At 38.5% G+C, this 17,972-nt stretch overlaps 1 protein-coding gene across 2 annotated transcripts in view; it reads right to left on the bottom strand.

Moving 5' to 3' along the window:
* Positions 1-17,972, bottom strand: part of LOC127865583 (aminopeptidase N-like) — a 37,658-nt gene that overhangs the window by 6,620 nt on the left and 13,066 nt on the right. For both annotated transcript variants that reach the window (XM_052405434.1, XM_052405433.1), the window contains exons 6-21: positions 15,725-15,842; positions 15,099-15,219; positions 13,235-13,389; positions 12,663-12,776; positions 11,298-11,432; positions 10,711-10,776; positions 10,258-10,323; positions 9,650-9,816; positions 9,288-9,388; positions 8,263-8,402; positions 7,743-7,946; positions 7,360-7,436; positions 4,256-4,366; positions 2,045-2,212; positions 1,732-1,830; positions 1,348-1,398 (exon numbers count right to left, since the gene is read on the bottom strand). In XM_052405434.1, coding sequence (XP_052261394.1) covers positions 1,348-1,398; positions 1,732-1,830; positions 2,045-2,212; positions 4,256-4,366; positions 7,360-7,436; positions 7,743-7,946; positions 8,263-8,402; positions 9,288-9,388; positions 9,650-9,816; positions 10,258-10,323; positions 10,711-10,776; positions 11,298-11,432; positions 12,663-12,776; positions 13,235-13,389; positions 15,099-15,219; positions 15,725-15,842 — 1,893 coding nt within the window. The remainder of the gene's footprint in view (positions 1-1,347; positions 1,399-1,731; positions 1,831-2,044; positions 2,213-4,255; positions 4,367-7,359; positions 7,437-7,742; positions 7,947-8,262; positions 8,403-9,287; positions 9,389-9,649; positions 9,817-10,257; positions 10,324-10,710; positions 10,777-11,297; positions 11,433-12,662; positions 12,777-13,234; positions 13,390-15,098; positions 15,220-15,724; positions 15,843-17,972) is intronic.

The raw sequence follows: 17,972 nt of genomic DNA, 5'->3' as shown, positions 1-17,972 counted from the left end.
AGTGTTAAACTCGGGATATGCGTGGTGCCCTGTACTTGGTTCAATGTAAAGTATGTTATTTTGTGGTATTACACTACCCGACGGTGATGATGGCATGTACATAGTTATGTGTACAGTATGTTATCCATAGAGGCATTTCACTACACGATGTTAGTTGTGTTATGTACATCGTACATGTACAGTATGTTATATAGAGGTATATAACTGCATGATTTTATACATTACTTCATGTATGTAATGTGTTCAGACTGTTATACACTATATGAGTAGTATTATGTTCATAGTTCAGTAAACAGTCTGTTATAAAGAAGAAAAACACTACACGATATTAGAGGTATTATGACTGTACAGGTCAGTGTAAACCTGTTATATAGAGTCATTACACTACACGATGTTAGTATAGAGTCATTACACTACACAATGTGAGTGATGTCCTGTACACATGTTATGTGTACAAACAAACCTCTGTGTACGACATCTCAGTATTAAACTCGGACGTTATTAAGTTTATGAGGTCTTCCATGTAAAAAGAGTGACCGTGTCTGCAAACAAACAGCTATTGTGCATTTATATTTTATTAAATATGTTCGGTCTGAAAACAACACTCAAATTCAACATTCTGTGTAATCGCAAGCATTTAACACAATTTTATCACATGCTATACCATGTTTTCCATGTAATACAACCATTACATATTTTTTGTATATTACACATGTGTAATACAACATTTTTAAGCGTTTTCATTGGCTTAGTTTGCGTTTATTGACCAATCGCATTTTGTTATTTTGCTGAAATGACGTTGCAACGTCAAATGACGTCACGAAATGTAAACAACATTCGGGATTTATATCATTATGTTTGCGTAAATATTTATGTAATATGCTTATTTAAAAGCATGTGATAAAAAAGATCTGACACTCGTTGTCATATCATACCATATTTTATTAAACTCGTGCAGGAAATGTGTTAGTAAGCTCGCCAAAGGCTCGCTTACTAACAAAATTACTGAACTCGTTTAATAATATATGGTATGATATGACAACTCATGCCAGATCCTATAAGTATGCATTCCGCCGTGCTTGAAACACTATAACTTATAATTAACTAATGTACAGATGCAACAACTACGCTGAATTAGAAAGCTACTTTATTGGACTGTGTTAATTGCCTGCTGCATAGAAACATGTCAAATTTCGATAAGCACTGAACATCGAAGCTGTTGCTTATCAGTGCCAAAAAAATAGTTTTTTAAAATTAAATCCAATAGTTCACATATGTGAGAATTTAAGGTTTTGTAGGTTGAGTTCATCTTTACCAGCATACATGACGCCTCAAACCATTACTTACTCGTTGAGGAAAAAGTCCCATTTATCCCTGAACAGGTCCCACGCCAGCGACCTGCAACAAAAAGACGGGATGAACATACTAGGTAACGATTAAATTATGGCACAGACAGCTCGACATTTGTCGCTGTGCCTCTTCTTGTTTACATCGTCGTGTTTTCGACAAATGGAATTCTTTTGAAATAGGATATTCATATGAATTCCACAAAAACGTATATCTTTTTATTTATAAATATAAATATAAATAAATAAATATAAATATATATAGTTTAAATATGTAAAGTTCAAATATACTGCACCGGTATAGTGTAAATGTTAAACCAGCTGTGTGAATATTACGAGAAAAATTACAATAAACTGTCAAAATATGCATATCGTAAAAGGCTACCTCCCGATGGTGTTCCGGGATATGTAGACGATAACGGAGACTGCGTCCTGGCGCCGGATTTCGGACTGGCTACTTTGATCTATCGCCATCTGAAGGTATCTGTGGGTGGTACAGCAAAGAGAAAAGTTTAAAGGGTGTTGAGTGTATTGTACATATCGAAGTAGATTCATAAGCTAGAATAATGTGTGCGGTTATGGATACGTGTTGAACAAATGTAACCAAAATACGCAATACAGTGTATGGGATTCAAGTAGCACGTTTATTTACCAATGTGAACGATATAACAAAAGTTCTTCGTTGCCTAAGGACCTACCTACTCAGCACCCACGACTCCCGGGAGCAGGCGAGGGCCGAAAGGAGACGCGACTTCTCAGCAGCCAGGTTCTCAACGCGGTATCGCGCAAGCGCAAACTCCCAGTCGTCTAGCGTCCCCTCAGCCACCGCCGTACAGTAGACTGTGCTCTTTATACCTGGGTCCACGCTGCAACATTCAATAACATGGCCAATGTGTGCTCAACTCAGCAAACATGACATAACGTGGTCATAGTGTGCAGTATACCGCCTAGCAATATCAAAAAGCCTGTTCTATGTGCGCTGTATATAACTCAGAAAAGATAATGTAATATTGTATATGTAAGCTGTACACCACAGTGCAACAGTACATAAAACGGACAATTTGTGCAGTACGGAGACCAGCAAACATCACATAACATGGTCAGTGTCTGCGTTACACAAACCAGAAAACATCAAATGACATGGCTAATATATGCAGTACAAAACCTAGCAACCATAACATAAAAAGGGCAATGTGTGCAGTACAGTACACCACCTGCAACATCACATAGCATTGTCTGTTAGTGTGCAGCACCAACCAATATCAAAAAGCGAGATCAATGTGTTCAGTACACCACCTAGTCAACATCACAAAGCATTGCCAATTTGTGAAGAGCGCCACAAATCAAACATCACATACATGTAATCTGGACAATGTTAACAGTATATCATCATTTTCTGAAATATGTTATACCATTGTAATTGTATGCACTCAACCACCCTGAAATATAACATACCATTGCAAATGTGTTCAGTGTACACCATTTAACTACCGCTTAACATTGTGAGTGTGTGCAGTAAACCACCATGCAACATAAGATAACATATGAAGGACACAAATAATACAAATCACATAACATGTTCAATATACATAGCAGAGTCAATGTGTGACAATATAGAGTCAATCTTTGCTATACTCCACCATGCAGCATCACACAGATTGTTAAATGTGCGCCGTACAACATACTGCAGCATCACATTACATGATCAATCATCACATAACATGGCCAATGTGTATAGTAAATTGAAGATCACTCTTCAGCAAAATCTCACACTTTGCAGTACTAAAACGTGCAACATCATCACTTTGCAGCATCACCTAACGTCATGAATCTATGCTGTGCACCACCATGCAGCATCATTAAACACGCGCAATTTATGGCTAATCACAACGTAAAGTAAATAGGTGCAAAAAAGCACCCTTCATCTTAACTTAATCGTATTATAGCATATGAACAATATATACCCAACGCTGAACTATCACATATAAAAGTTCATGTCAACCCAACCCTTCAACATCAATAAGCATATTAAAAATGCCCGATATTTTTCACGCACTGATTCACGTTACAATATCCCATAATATGTGTACACCACCATGTAACATCCAATTGCGGAGCCATTGTGTGTGAAAACACTGTAACACAACATAAAAAAGTAAATGCGAACACCATCCTGTAAAATTTCATAAACAATACACGTGTACTGTACCAAGCCTTGCAACATCAGAATGCATATTCATTTTTTACCGCCACATCACATGAAATCATTTAACAAAGTCAATGTGGGAAACATCCGGCAACATAGCATAACTATGTGAATGAGCACACCAACCAGTAACTTCACATAGCTGTGTAAATGTGAATACTACTCTACATCGTCACATGTTAAAGTTAACACCACTATGCGATATCACATAGCATGGTCAATGCTGTCATCACAATAATCACGTAGAATTGCTAATGCAAACACAACCTTTTAACATTACATAGCATAGTTAATGGGAACGATACCTCAAATTATTATAATTAATATAGTTAATTTATAATCACGTCTGCGGCAATCAATCTACTTTGCTACTGACCGATCGCCGTGGCCTAGTGGATAAGGCGTCCGCCTTAGGATCGGGAGGTCGAAGGTTCGAGCCCCATGGGGAGCGTTTATCGAAGGATGGATGTTTGTCATGGGACTTGTTCCGATATGGCCGGCTCGTGAGCCGCGAGCGTTAAACATGAATGGTTACCGACTTCTATCCGCCTGGCGCCTGGCATAGTGATAGGAGTTGGGATGTACATGGTATACACGCAAAGGTGTCTCATAAGCCAAATTGGCTGGCCCTTTCAATAGGGGTGACACTATAATAAAAAATACCTTAACCTTTTTTATCTACTTCCTGAGTAACTATACTTACGGGTTATCATCAGGGTTATTCTTCCATTGCCTAAACAGCCTCTTGGCCTCGTTAATGCACTCCTGGATCCCATATGTGCAAGCGAGGTCAGTAATGGCGGAACGGACGTACCTGCAACCAATCAGCGATCCATGGTAACACATTGAGATACACTCATAGATGGAGCACTTTCTCTGATTTTTTTAAGGATACAAACTTCATGGTTACGACAGCGTAAAGAAAGCGCGACGACAGCTGCATAACATTTTTTTTAACTACATGTAAATGTACTTTTAAGACTAAATACTAGAAAAACAAATCAACCCTTTGTTCATGAATGCCATATTACCACACAATACACACGCTTAACACCCGAATTTTATGTCCCCCACCATAGTAGTGGGGGACATATTGTTTTTGCCCTGTCTGTTGGTTGGTTGGTTTGCGCCAACTTTAACATTTTGCAATAACTTTTGCTATATTCAATATAGCAACTTGATATTTGGCATGCATGTGTATCTCATAGAGCTGCACATTTTGAGTGGTGAAAGGTCAAGGTCAAGGTCATCCTTCAATGTCAGAGGTCAAATATATGTGGCCAAAATCGCTCATTTTATGAATACTTTTGCAATATTGAAGATAGCAACTTGATATTTGGCATGCATGTGTATCTCATGGAGCTGCACATTTTGAGTTGTGAAAGGTCAAGGTCATCATTCAAGGTCAAAGGTCAAATATGTGTGGCCCAAATCGCTTATTTTATGAATACTTTTGCAATGCACCAACTTAAACATTTTGCAATAACTTTTGCTATATTGAATATAGCAACTTGATATTTGGCATGCACGTGTATCTCATGGAGCTGCACATTTTGAGTGGTGAAAGGTCAAGGTCAAGGTCATCCTTTAAGGTCAGAGGTCAAATATATGTGGCCAAAATCGCTCATTTTATGAATACTTTTGCAATATTGAAGATAGCAACTTGATATTTGGCATGCATGTGTATCTAATGGAGCTGCACATTTTGAGTGGTGAAAGGTCAAGGTCAAGGTCATCCTTCACGGTCAGAGGTCAAATATATGTGGCCCAAATCGCTTATTTTATGAATTCTTTTGCAATATTGAAGATAGCAACTTGATATTTGGCATGCATGTGTATCTCATGGAGCTGCATATTTTGAGTGGTGAAAGGTTAAGGTCAAGGTCATCCTTTAAGGTCAAATATATGGGTCAAATTTGCTCATGTAATGTAACTTCTGCAATATTGAAGCTAGCAATTTTATATTTGACATGCATATGCATCTCAAGGAGCTGCACATTTTGAGTCGTGAAGGGTCAAGGTCAAGGTCATCTTTGACAGTCAAACGTCAAATAGGGGGACATTGTGTTTCACAAACACATCTTGTTTTATATGTTGTTATAGCATTTCCAATCCAACAGTCATTTTCACAATACAGAAAAAATAGTATTTTATTTTAAACCGTCCAGCCACACATTAAGTCCAAACGGAAAATCTTGATTGAAACTCTCACGAAGATAATGGTTAAAACCTAACTGTCAGCAATGCCTTACCGAACAATCTTTGTGTTCTGATTTTCCAAGTCTGAAAACGCTCCAGACTATAAAGTCCATAAAATCTTAATTGTTCGTTACTTTTATCGTAGTCATATCTGGTCGCGGTCATAAGGACATGGTAGGATAACGCTAAATGTTATTGTATCTAATAAGAGTCATCATCATCATAAGCATCATTTCTTGACCGGTCTAGCCGTTGGGGCAATATATAGGACGAATACTCAGAGATCCTTTGCTAGTCAGGTCTGTTGTGGGCCGCTGAGAGTAGGTCATCCATCGGGAATAACGTTCACTCTTTCAAAGTGTCATTCTAGCTTTTCTTCCAAAGGCGTCGACGGAGAACACCCTCTTGCGTTCATCGGAGCACATTCTTGTACAGAGAATCGTGCCCCGCCCGACACAAACCAGCCACATCGTTTGACGGTCGCCAGGACGTTCTCCTGTGGGTCAACAAGTGTTGCCGTCACGTAACGAAAGTTGTTTTTAAGCTGCATGTATGAAATTAAGAGCATTCTTTGGAGGCTCTTGTGATCAAAGGCATTATCCTGCATTTTGTGTCCGCGTGAAATATCCAGATCTCCTAGACGTACAGTAGAATGGATTCTGCAAGAAACTTCTAAAGCCTGTACTTTATGGGGAAGCTAATTGAGCGGTTTGGCCATCGCTGCGTTCGCATTTTCAACTCTTATTCGGATCTCAGCGAAACTGGTGTCATACTTGGGCAGTGTTGTCCGCACGTACTTGACGCTGGTCACTTTTTACAGCTTCTCTCCTTTCAAGTCTTCTCCGTGCTGATCTCCATCCCGTATGCTCCTACTCTTTCTTAGAGTATATTGGTGATGTCTTGGAGTTTACTGCTGGTGCCACCCATGAGGTTCATGTCATCCGCGAATCTCATGTACAAATTGGTTATGTCACCGATGGTGATACGGGTGTGGTTTAGGGTCTCCTGCATAATTTTCTCAAGAAAAGGTTTAAATAGAACGGGGGAGAGCAGACTTCCTTGACGGACGCCCACTGATGTACTGAAGTATTATACTATCTATCCACGTTAAAGTACTACACTGCTGGCGTTTCCGTAAAGTTCTTGGATGATTTGCACCAGCTTGTTTTTCATTCTTGAATCCTTCCACTGGCGGTCGAAAGGTTTCTTAAAGTCGATGACGTTGTGGAAGAGTTCACGTTGGCGTTGCACGTGTTTCTCAATGATGACTCTACAGTTTAAGATCTGTTCAACTGTGTTCTGCCCAGCTCTGAATCCAGCCTGTTTTTTACCAGCTGTTCCTCAGTCTTACTGTGTGTATTGTAAATAATGAAACGTAACATGACTTTGCTGTGATGGCTGCTTAGGCAGATGGACCGGTAATTCTCGAAAAGTTTGAGGTTTCCCTTTGTCGGCAGTGGGATGCACAGAAAGAGACTGTGCCCACTCCTCGGACTACTTATTAACCCCTCCCAGGTTGCGGCATAGTTCCGTCATTGCAGTAGTCGTTGCCTCATCCCGTGCTTAATCAGATTGGTATTAGAGTATAGGAATACAAAGGAGACTTACGAATCGAGATGAAGCGCGTTAGTATTGTTCATCGTCAGCTCGTTGAATGTGTCCTCAGTCTTGTTCCGCATAAACTTCTGCAAACAGAGAATGAACGCTTAGAATCGTGAAACAATGTGTGTCAGTTGTTATAAAATGTTCTCGCCTTGAAGCAGTCGTAAAGCGGATGTCTGGTAGAATGGGGCTTAAAAGGAGAGCTTTAATCCACATACGCTATTTTTACCTTGAAAAAGCAGTACAGATGGTGCCGGGATGAATTTTGAGGTGACGAATGAGATCTGTATTCCAAAAACGCTATATTCTCCCTGAAAGAGCCATACAACGGCTACCTGATATCGATGGAATAAACAAAAATATATGAATTCTACAGAAGCTATACTCACTCTAAAGGAACCGTAAAGCGGGTGTCTGGCTAGCATTGAGTTTACGAAGGACAGCTGCGAGGAGGCGGCCGCCCAGGGCACGTACTCGCGCTCCTTATCCAGGTAGTTGGTTGTCTGTAGGGCCACCTCCATCGCAAGGTCCCCGGATTGCGCAAGGCTCCACGCGTCGTTGATGATCTGCGCGCGGTTAATCGCGTGAATTACCTAGAAGTCACATAGCAGTGGAATGTAAGAACTTGTGAACAATGCGCTCTTAATCTTCCATTAATCATAACATTATCGGTGTATGTTATTCGTTAAATGAAATGGAACGGACGAAGAATAACAATTTATTTGGAAGCAAACCACTATGATACTGTGGACCAGAAATACTATGCCTTTGAAATAATTCGAAATGAACAGTCCTTTCAAAATTAATTTACAAATCAAAAGTTTAGTTTAAACATGTTTAAATTGTATACGTATTTAAACGTGAGTTAAACACCACGTGTTCTAGTAGCTAGATGCAAAGATGACCTACCTTGTGGTCAGTGACGAGCTGCTGTATAAGCATGTTCCAGTTTGTAATGTCGTAATTCACTCGGTAATATCCGTATTGCATCGGGTTGCCTAGCACCCATCCCACACCTGGAGCCAGGATGTCGGTGTCATTCACAACTTCTGAAATAGATTTTCAGCTGTCTAACTCATGATTTGACCTTTCCCAGTTGGGAAAATCCCCGCAAGTAGATCCAAATGAGTCAATCTTACTATTGCTAATTTGAGTAAAAATCCACCTATAGATCCTGCGTATATGTTTCCGAGATGAATTTGAAACCAGCTCGAAATATCACCCACCTCATAATGTTGACTGCTTTGACTAAATTTGTTCTGAAAATTACGTAATGTAGCTTATTTGTTTTATTAAATTATGTAATTCACCATTATTCATTTGCTTTTTAACCGATTGGTGTCATTGATGTGATGCCGTGTATGTCATATTCTTCAGGCCTTCATGTTAAAGTGACCACGTGCCATGGCAGATATATTTAGTTCAAAACAACCACAGTGACAGCATAATGTTTAATGCTATACTATAAACGCATATAAGTCTATTGTCCTCTTGTCACTAAATATGCCGTATATAATCTATCTCATAACCTATTAAAAGGATTGAACTTAAACTTAAAACAATTTCAGCCATTTGTTAGAACTACACAGATTGGTGCGTAACGTCATCAGTTTGTTAAGTGTTCATCCTTTATATATCAACGTGAATAATCTATACCTTTAATCCTGTTCAAATATTAAAACGCGCACATTCTTCAAACTGTTATGTATAAGTAATTACAGTTCCTTTTGCCGGCCGTACTCAGCCATTATGTAGAGATATTGCAAAACACGAATTGATATGTGCAATTGGTAAGATATAATAAGATAAAATAAATTGTTTTAAATAAAAAAAGGCTTTGCGTACTTTACACCACATATATAATAATACAGTTAAAGAAACTTCTCTTATAAAAAAAAGAAAGTCACATTTAAATAATAAGTAATGCCATGTACCGCTATTTCCTGTTTTATTCAGCCATTTGACGTCGTTAGATGTCACGTTAAATCTTTGTCTAGAGCTAGTAGTATACGTGAATGGGATATACCACTTGTAACTGAAGGCAAGAAACAGTACATGTTCTGATATACTTGTTGTGATATACTGCGCACGAAATATCACATAAACGTGTCATAACAGTGGTGCACGTGAAATATACAAAAGATCGTCATTAAATTCTTAAAATGTTTATAAATCGGTTCATTCGTAGCACTATTATTAATGGATTCATTTCAATAAATACAAAATGTACATCAATAATAAAGTACACGCGATTAAGTGCTAATCATTTAAATTGGCAAGCATCAAAGGTGGTTACCCAAAAGGGGATACGTATTTGCCAGGGTCCGTTGCCTTGGGATCCTGCAGGTATCTGCTCTGTGTGAGGGTTATCTGTCCCGTCTGGCTATGAGACACCATGACGGTGGGATAGTTCATCTGCAGCGTCCAGGTGTCCATCACCTCCTTGACATTGAAGTCAGAGCGCTAAAATGAACATCAAATATAGTCATGCATGGTAATACACGTACGATCAATGACAGTCACAGTGTGTTGTAGTGCACGTCCAACAATGGCATTCATTGTCTTTGGTACTACACGCACGATCAATATGTTATAATGCATGCAATTTCAATAACAGTCACTTGTGTGTGAAAATACACCCACTATCAATGACAGTCACTGTGTGGTACTAAATGCACGATCAATGACAGTAACTGTGTAGTACTACACGCACGATCATTGGCAGTCGATGTATACGGTAAATCATGCGCAAACAATGACGTCACTGTGTGTGAAATTACAACCACGATCAATGACACTCATTATGAGGTACTACACGCGCGATCAACGATAATCACTGTTTGCGGAAATAAACCGAAGAACAATGACCGTTACTACATGCAAGATTAATTACAGTCTACTTACATTTCCGAGCGCGTACCACAGGTCATCGTGGAAGGCGGCTCCGTACTCAAGAGAGCGAAGGTAATTCTGAAACAAGCACATACGATGAAGTGGCGATTTTGGTTTTACAATTTTAATAATGAGATTTGTAGCAAACATTTTTAACCGCGTTTCACTTTAATTATGTCATAAATGTTTAATGCAATAATACATTCAATACGACTTTCTGTGGTCGTTCATGTTCGCAGAGGTAATGAGTGAAACTCCTCTTGCTACGCATGCAGGCGTTCGTCCGAATAACGACCGATTTATGAGAACGATAACGAACACTAACATATCTATATTTAAATTTGAACTTTAAATTTACAGACTTTTGTCATATAATTAACATATGTATTCGCGTCAAATGCATTCCCATAAGAACCGAACGTCAGCTGCGTTTTTTTTTCCAAAAGCATGGCCAGACGGACTCACCGTAAGCCCCTTTTGGAAGTTGTCGTCTCCTAGGAAGAAGCGCATCATCCGGATAATGGAGGCGCCCTGAGGTGGAAAGCAAAGGGCCATCTTATACGTCAGGACACGGGCATGCGAAGCACGCTTATACCATTTGACAATTGCTTGAGAAAATGTGTTTAATAAAAAAGGGAGAGCCGAGCTTCATAAACATATTGATTTCAATTCCCTTTTAGCAAGCATTTAGAGGTTTCTTAAAGCACTGGTTTCAAAGGACAGATACTCGAACATGAAATTAAAAGCAGTTTGATTCAATATGGTTAAATATGTTTAAACTAATGAGTATATACCTTGTTGATGAGATCCCATCTGGTACCCATTACGTACCTGTTGTCTGAGATGCTGCTTCGCACCAAGAATGTGCGTTTGCGTTTATGATCTTGTTTCTGGAAGGTACCATAGCATATGAGAAACTGTCTGGTACCCAATACGAGATGTGACGATGAGATCCTGTATGGTGCTTAGTACGTACCTTGCTTTAAGAGATCCAAACGAACACCCAATACGTTCCTTGGTTTATGAGTTCATGTCTTGTACCCACTACGTACCTTGGCGTATGAGATCCTGTCGAAGATCTCGTTGATCTCGTCCGGGTGAGCCACTGGTACATATACAGGGTGAGATGAGATGAGGCCGTCAAAGTTGAACACGTCCTGCAGGTCTTCTACCACGAACTGTTCGAACTGTGGATAGACATATATTGGGATGGGCTATGTACAGCAGGTCCTCTTTCATGAACTGTTCGAACTGTGTAAAGATATACATATGGATGAGGCATATGCTATAGGACCTCTACTACGATGTGCTTAAATTAATGATAGGCATATATAAGGACTGGATATGTAATTTAGGTTCACTAGCTGTTTGAAGTAAATGACAGACATACATAAAAATAAGAGATGTGGCGAAGGTCTCCTACCACGAACTGTTTGAACAAATAATATAAATATATACGGATAAGCGATGTAGTTTTAGTCCTCGTATGCGTACTGCAGCCTATTTGATCATTCTCGAAACTTTAACCAAAAACATTTAGACAACAAACATATACATGTGTACTCATATACAAAACATGCATTTTAATTTGATGTTGCCAAGAAAAAAAAACATGCAACATATTATTTATAAACTATTGATTTCTGAAAATACCTATTCCCAGAAATAGCCTTATAAAACCGTTTTATTTTTCATGATCGTCGGCGCAAAAGCACTCCGCTATACGATGTAATTTGAAATAGTATAAATGGTATGTCTGAACATGTATTATATGTGTTTTATGTAAGTTTACTTACGTGTGCAATAAGTTAAATCGTGTACAATGACATAACCCGTTTTCTATGATTTGACCGGTGTGCTAACAGTAACCCGTATTATATGACATGCTTAATTATTTGTATCCGTGTTCAATGTGTTTATCAATGCTTTATGCGTAAACCCCTTTTCCATGTGTTTATATATGTTTTTTTAGTCAAACCGTGTTGGATGTGACTTAATTTTTAATTAAACTTTTGCACATTACAAAGAGAACATCATAGTTATATGTTCGATTTTCAACAAACAACTTCAAAACAATATTATCTCTCGTTTCTCCTGAACTGTACTTCGACGATTAAACAATGTTTTTTTTCTAAATGTACACTTTGTAATGTTTTATATTTTAGAGACCCGACGTCAATGCGAAAAATGAAAAGCGATACATGCCTTTTCTGTTCTTAACATTACACAATTAGACAATACAGCCATTGATTGACAGTTATCCGCTGGAAATTTAAACGGTACCAAGTAAGAGTTTTCATTATTTCTCGTTTCATCGTTTTAAGTCCGTTGTAAATACACCGGCCCAACTGATAATAACGCAGTGACGTTACCAACTATTTATAGCATGTTGTAGCCTCTGAAAGGCGGCTACTCACCATCTTCCAGTCAGGGTGCACGTGATCCACGCCCATGTACTCCACGTAGCTGGCGAAACCCTCGTTGAGCCACAGGTCGTCCCACCAGGACGGCGTCACCAGGTTACCGAACCACTGCTCGTCATAAAGAGAATAATGATTTAAACTGTAACACTAGAAATCCTCTTACGTAAATGGCTTCCCAAAGGGTGCGGGTTACACAATGCATTTATATTACCACGTTTTACAATACTAGAAGTGTCACGAGGTAACCAGACCACTACACGTGACGCGAGGAATGTATTTAATGCATGGACAAAGATTAATAAAAAATATATAAACGAGCATGCAAGACACGTGGTACAAAACATAAGCCAATGCGCAACAAATGCGCTCTTCCGAAAGAGCGAATACTTTCATGCTGATACTTAAACTATAAAACCATGTATTAAAGAAGAAGCAGAAAAGCCTCCAATAAAAGAAATCAAAATGATGGCTGTTTTTTTTATAGCTCGGCGTTAATTCGCATAAACACATGTGTTAACCAGGGGTGCCACTGAGACCGTGGTCCCCGTTGTGCTGACGGTGCTAACCTGGTGCGCCAGCTCATGCGAGACAACGACAGCCACGCGCTGCTTGTTTCCTGCCGAAGAAACCCCGGGCTGGTACAGCATGGCGGTCTCCCTGTATGTGATCAGACCCCAGTTCTCCATAGCGCCCGCAGAGAAGTCAGGGATTGCAATCATATCTGCAATGGTCAGTAGCAGGTCAATAACAACTCAAAAGTCTTGGAATGCGATAATATATATACAGCGGTCAAGTATTGGTCATTGACATTATGAGTTCGGAATCGCGATCATTTCATCAGCGGACAACTAATGGTTAGCAACACGACAGAAACTTGGGATCGCGATTATATCAACAGTGGTCAACTAGGAGTCACTTACACGTCAGATGGCAGGGATCGAGAGCACATTTACAGCGGCCAGTTAATGGAGTAAGACGCCAGAAGTACAGGAAGCGTGCATATAAACAGTGGGCAACTAGTATTTATTAAAACGACATTATTCCTGGATCGCGATCACTTCTAAAACGGTCAACTAGCGGTTAGTGAGACGTAATGAGTACGGGAATGCTATCATATCTACAGCGTCCATTAGTGGCCAATAGCTCGTACGAAGTCCGGGATCGCGATGATATCAAAAGTGGTCAGCTTGTGGTCAAAACACGTCATATTTCCGGGCTCGCGATCATATTTACAGCGGTCAACTAGCGATCAGTAACACGTCAAAGGTCCGGAATGACACAGCAATTATATCTAGTGCTGTCAACTAGTGGTCTGTGACATATGAGAAGTCCGCAATCGCAATCGTATTAACAGTGTTCAATCAGGGATGACTTCGTGGTCATTATTTGGTAAGCAAGTGGCAGTAACGAGTCTGAATTCGGTAATCGCGATAATCTTTACTGAAGCGCGTAAGAAACATGTTAGTAGAGAGGGCTCACGATCATATTTTCTGTGGACAGCTATTGGTCGGTATTTATTCAGAAGTACTGAGCCTCAATCACATCAACTTGTGGACAAAATTTTGACCGTTTGGGAACTCGATTATTTTTGCAGCGGTCAATAAGTGGTCAGTACAACGCCAGAATTTAAGAATCGCGATCTTATCTGGGTTGGTCAAATAGTGGTCAATAGGACGACAGAAGTGATCTAACTCGATTTTATCTACAGCGGTCAACTAGTGAACAGTAACATGCAAGAAATCCGAAATAACGATTTTATCTTCAACGACCATGTTCTTCCCCCAGTCCAACGTTGTAAATCAGGGACTACGAAAGTCAGTTTCTTATGCCAGTTTCTTAACTTGAGACAACTTAGTACAGGATGAGGTTGCAAAAATGCTATGGACCAATTGGTCTGAGAAATTTTATTTTGGTTATTGTGTATATTAATAGGCATGATGTTATTGAGTGGCTAAGTTGTCAAACAAGCATATCTATTGTTATTTTAAACTTTTAAAAAATGACATGCATAACCTCATAATTTAAGGAACACTGCCTGCAACTTTTAATATTACATATTTGGTCTACGGACATATAGGTAGAAGAAGACGTAAAGACAGACGGACAGCAAAACAGACGCCCACGGCGACTCCAGTAAACTTTTTAAGGGGTGGGGATAGACGCATTCGGAGCGAAACTGCCAAACGTAACTATGTTGATTATAAAACCAACTGAACGAGTCCGTTAAGATACGGATACCAATATAATACTGTTAAACAAAGAAAGATCTTTGAGATCAACCTTGCTCTGACGAATAAATATTTAATCATGTGTTATTAAAAATCAGGTACTTAATAATATGTGTATTTTGTAAGAATACTGTCAGTTATGATTTCGAATTATTGTATTGACAATGTTAAAGGACCAGGGATGCCATACAGAGGCACATACCTTGTTTAGGGAGCGGGTATGTAACGTTGAAGTACTTCTCGAAGAACGTCAGGATTTTCACACCAGTCTCCAGCGAGTATGGGGTCTGATCGACCGCATCTGGGCGCGCATATGCTCGATACTGAAATTGTCACGGTACCGATTTACTATTAAACAGCATTATGAATATTTGAGCTACAAGCAAGATTTGCTATATTGGTCGAATTTCAACAGAAACAACGGCTAACACGCAAGGCAATTTGTATTGGATGATGACATATAAACACCATAGGATTTATATTTTTATAACAATGTGATTCAAATTTTGGCGCTATTAATCAAACATATCCATTTCTGACATCAGCTTGCTTAATTTGGGTGGAAGAAATGTGTGATATGTGTGGAAACTTGTGCAAATGTATTGGTATAAGACGCCGATATGATACAATATTGAGGCGGAAAACACGCATCCCATCGACATGAGTTTGTTTATGATTCTTGATACAGACATTCAAAAAGGTAAATCTTCATGAACACGTTTAGAGCTGTACTGCATGATTATTTTACATCAAACACGAGAGTGCATATACTTATAAATCACGGGCTACAACGTTAAAGTTACTTCTGACTTCGTAGTTCGTAGTTACCGTTACGTCGTTCTCAGTCGTGTTCTCTGTGTAGTTGAAGTCACATATGATGAAGGCGAGTAGGTAGGTAGACATCTTGGGCGTCACTGCGAACTTGTCCGCAAACCAGTCGTCAGCCCTATGAAAGAACATGAATAAAGGCCTTGGAACAATTACAATTGAAATCAGCTTTGCATATAAATTTCGTGCTCGCAATCTATATTCAAATAGATGTAATCGATAAAATCAAAATAATGATAGGAATAATATACACATTTGGGCAATGTATACCTATATTCCATGGAGATGTTGAGCATGTATTTCCCTATTCCATGGAGATGTGAGGCATCTCTACATACATACTATCGATATAAATTAACTCCATAACTTGTTTATCTATATTTCATGGATATCTTAGACATGTATTCAAATAGTCCAATGAGGTTTGGGATAAATATACTTATTTAACATGTGGAAGTGAGACATTTACTCCCTTTTTCAAGGAGATATATGGTAAATATATATATATAAATAAATATAAATATAAATATAAATATATATATATATATATATATATATATATATATATATATATATATATATATATATATATATATATATATATATATATATATATATATATATATATATATATATATATATATATATATATGTTTGGCATGAAACGCTATAGTTCATGGATATGTTGGGTGTGTATACCTATATTCCTGGATATGCTGGGTGTTTGTGCCAATATTCCATTGATATGTTCGGTGTATATGGATTTAGGATTTATTTCCAAATACATCGGGACAGAAATGCTCATGAGTACACAAAAGAATACAAATTATGTTCTTCACACATCAAAGTCAAGGTCATAATAAAACATGCATATTGTTACACAATGTTATGAAGAACAATATATTCTCTTTAACACATACACAGACATCTGAACAAATGAAATGTTGTAAATCCGATTATATATAATTGTAATATAAAACGTTATATGGAATAATAAATGTACTGAGGAAAATATTTTATGCCTATATTCCATGGATATGTTGGGTGTGTATACCTTTATTCCATGTATATGTTGGGTGTGTATATCTATATTCCATTTATATATTGGGTGTGGTTACCTATATTCCATGGATATGTTGGGCCTGTATGCCTATATTCCATGGATATGCTGGGTGTGTATACCTTATTTCCATGGATATGTTGGGTGTGTATACCTTTATTCCATGGATATTCTGAGTGTGTTTACCTTTATTCCATGGATATGCTGGGTGTGTATACCTATATTCCATGGATATGTTGGGTGTGTATACCTTTATTCCATGGATATGCTGGGTGTGTATACCTTTATTCCATGGATATGTTGGATGTGTATACCTTTATTACATGGATATGCTGAGTGTGTATACCTTTATTCCGTGGATATGTTGGGTGTGTATACCTATATTCCATGGATATGTTGGGTATGCATGCCTATATTGCATGGAAATGTTGGGTGTGTATACCTTTATTCCATGGATATGTTGGGTGTGTATACCCATATTCTATTGATATGTTGGGTGTGTATACCTATATTCCATGGATATGTTCGGTGGATATGCCTATATTTAATAGAAATGTTGGGTGTGTATACCTATATTCCATGGATATGTTGGGTGTGTATACCTATATTCCATGGATATGTTGGGTGTGTATACCTATATTCCATGGGTATGCTGGGTGTGTATACCTATATTCCATGGGTATGTTGGGTGTGTATACCTATATTCCATGGATATGTTGGGTGTGTATACCTATATTCCATGGATATGTTGGGTGTGTATACCTATATTCCATGGATATGTTTGGTTTGTATGCCTAAATACCATGGATATGTTGGGTGTGTTAACCTATATTCCGTTGGTATGTTGGGTGCGAATCCCTATATTCAATGAATATGTTGGGTGTGTATGCCTATATTCAGTGGATATGTTGGGTGTGTATACCTATATTCTATTGATATGTTGGGTGTGTATACCTATATTCCATGGATATGTTGGGTGTGTATGGCTATATTCCATGGATATGTTGGGTGTGTATACATATATTCTATTGATATGTTGGGTGTGTATTCCTATATTCCATTGATATGTTGGGTGTGTATACCTATATTCCATGGATACGTTGGGTGTGTATGCCTATATTCCAGGGATATATTGGGTGTGTATACCTATATTCCATGGATATGTTGGATGTGTATACCTATATTCCA

Source organism: Dreissena polymorpha, chromosome 2 (assembly GCF_020536995.1).
Source record: "Dreissena polymorpha isolate Duluth1 chromosome 2, UMN_Dpol_1.0, whole genome shotgun sequence".
Taxonomy (NCBI): domain Eukaryota; kingdom Metazoa; phylum Mollusca; class Bivalvia; order Myida; family Dreissenidae; genus Dreissena; species Dreissena polymorpha.
Note: the sequence above shows the minus strand (reverse complement) of the source record. Positions and strands in the feature narration are given on the sequence as shown.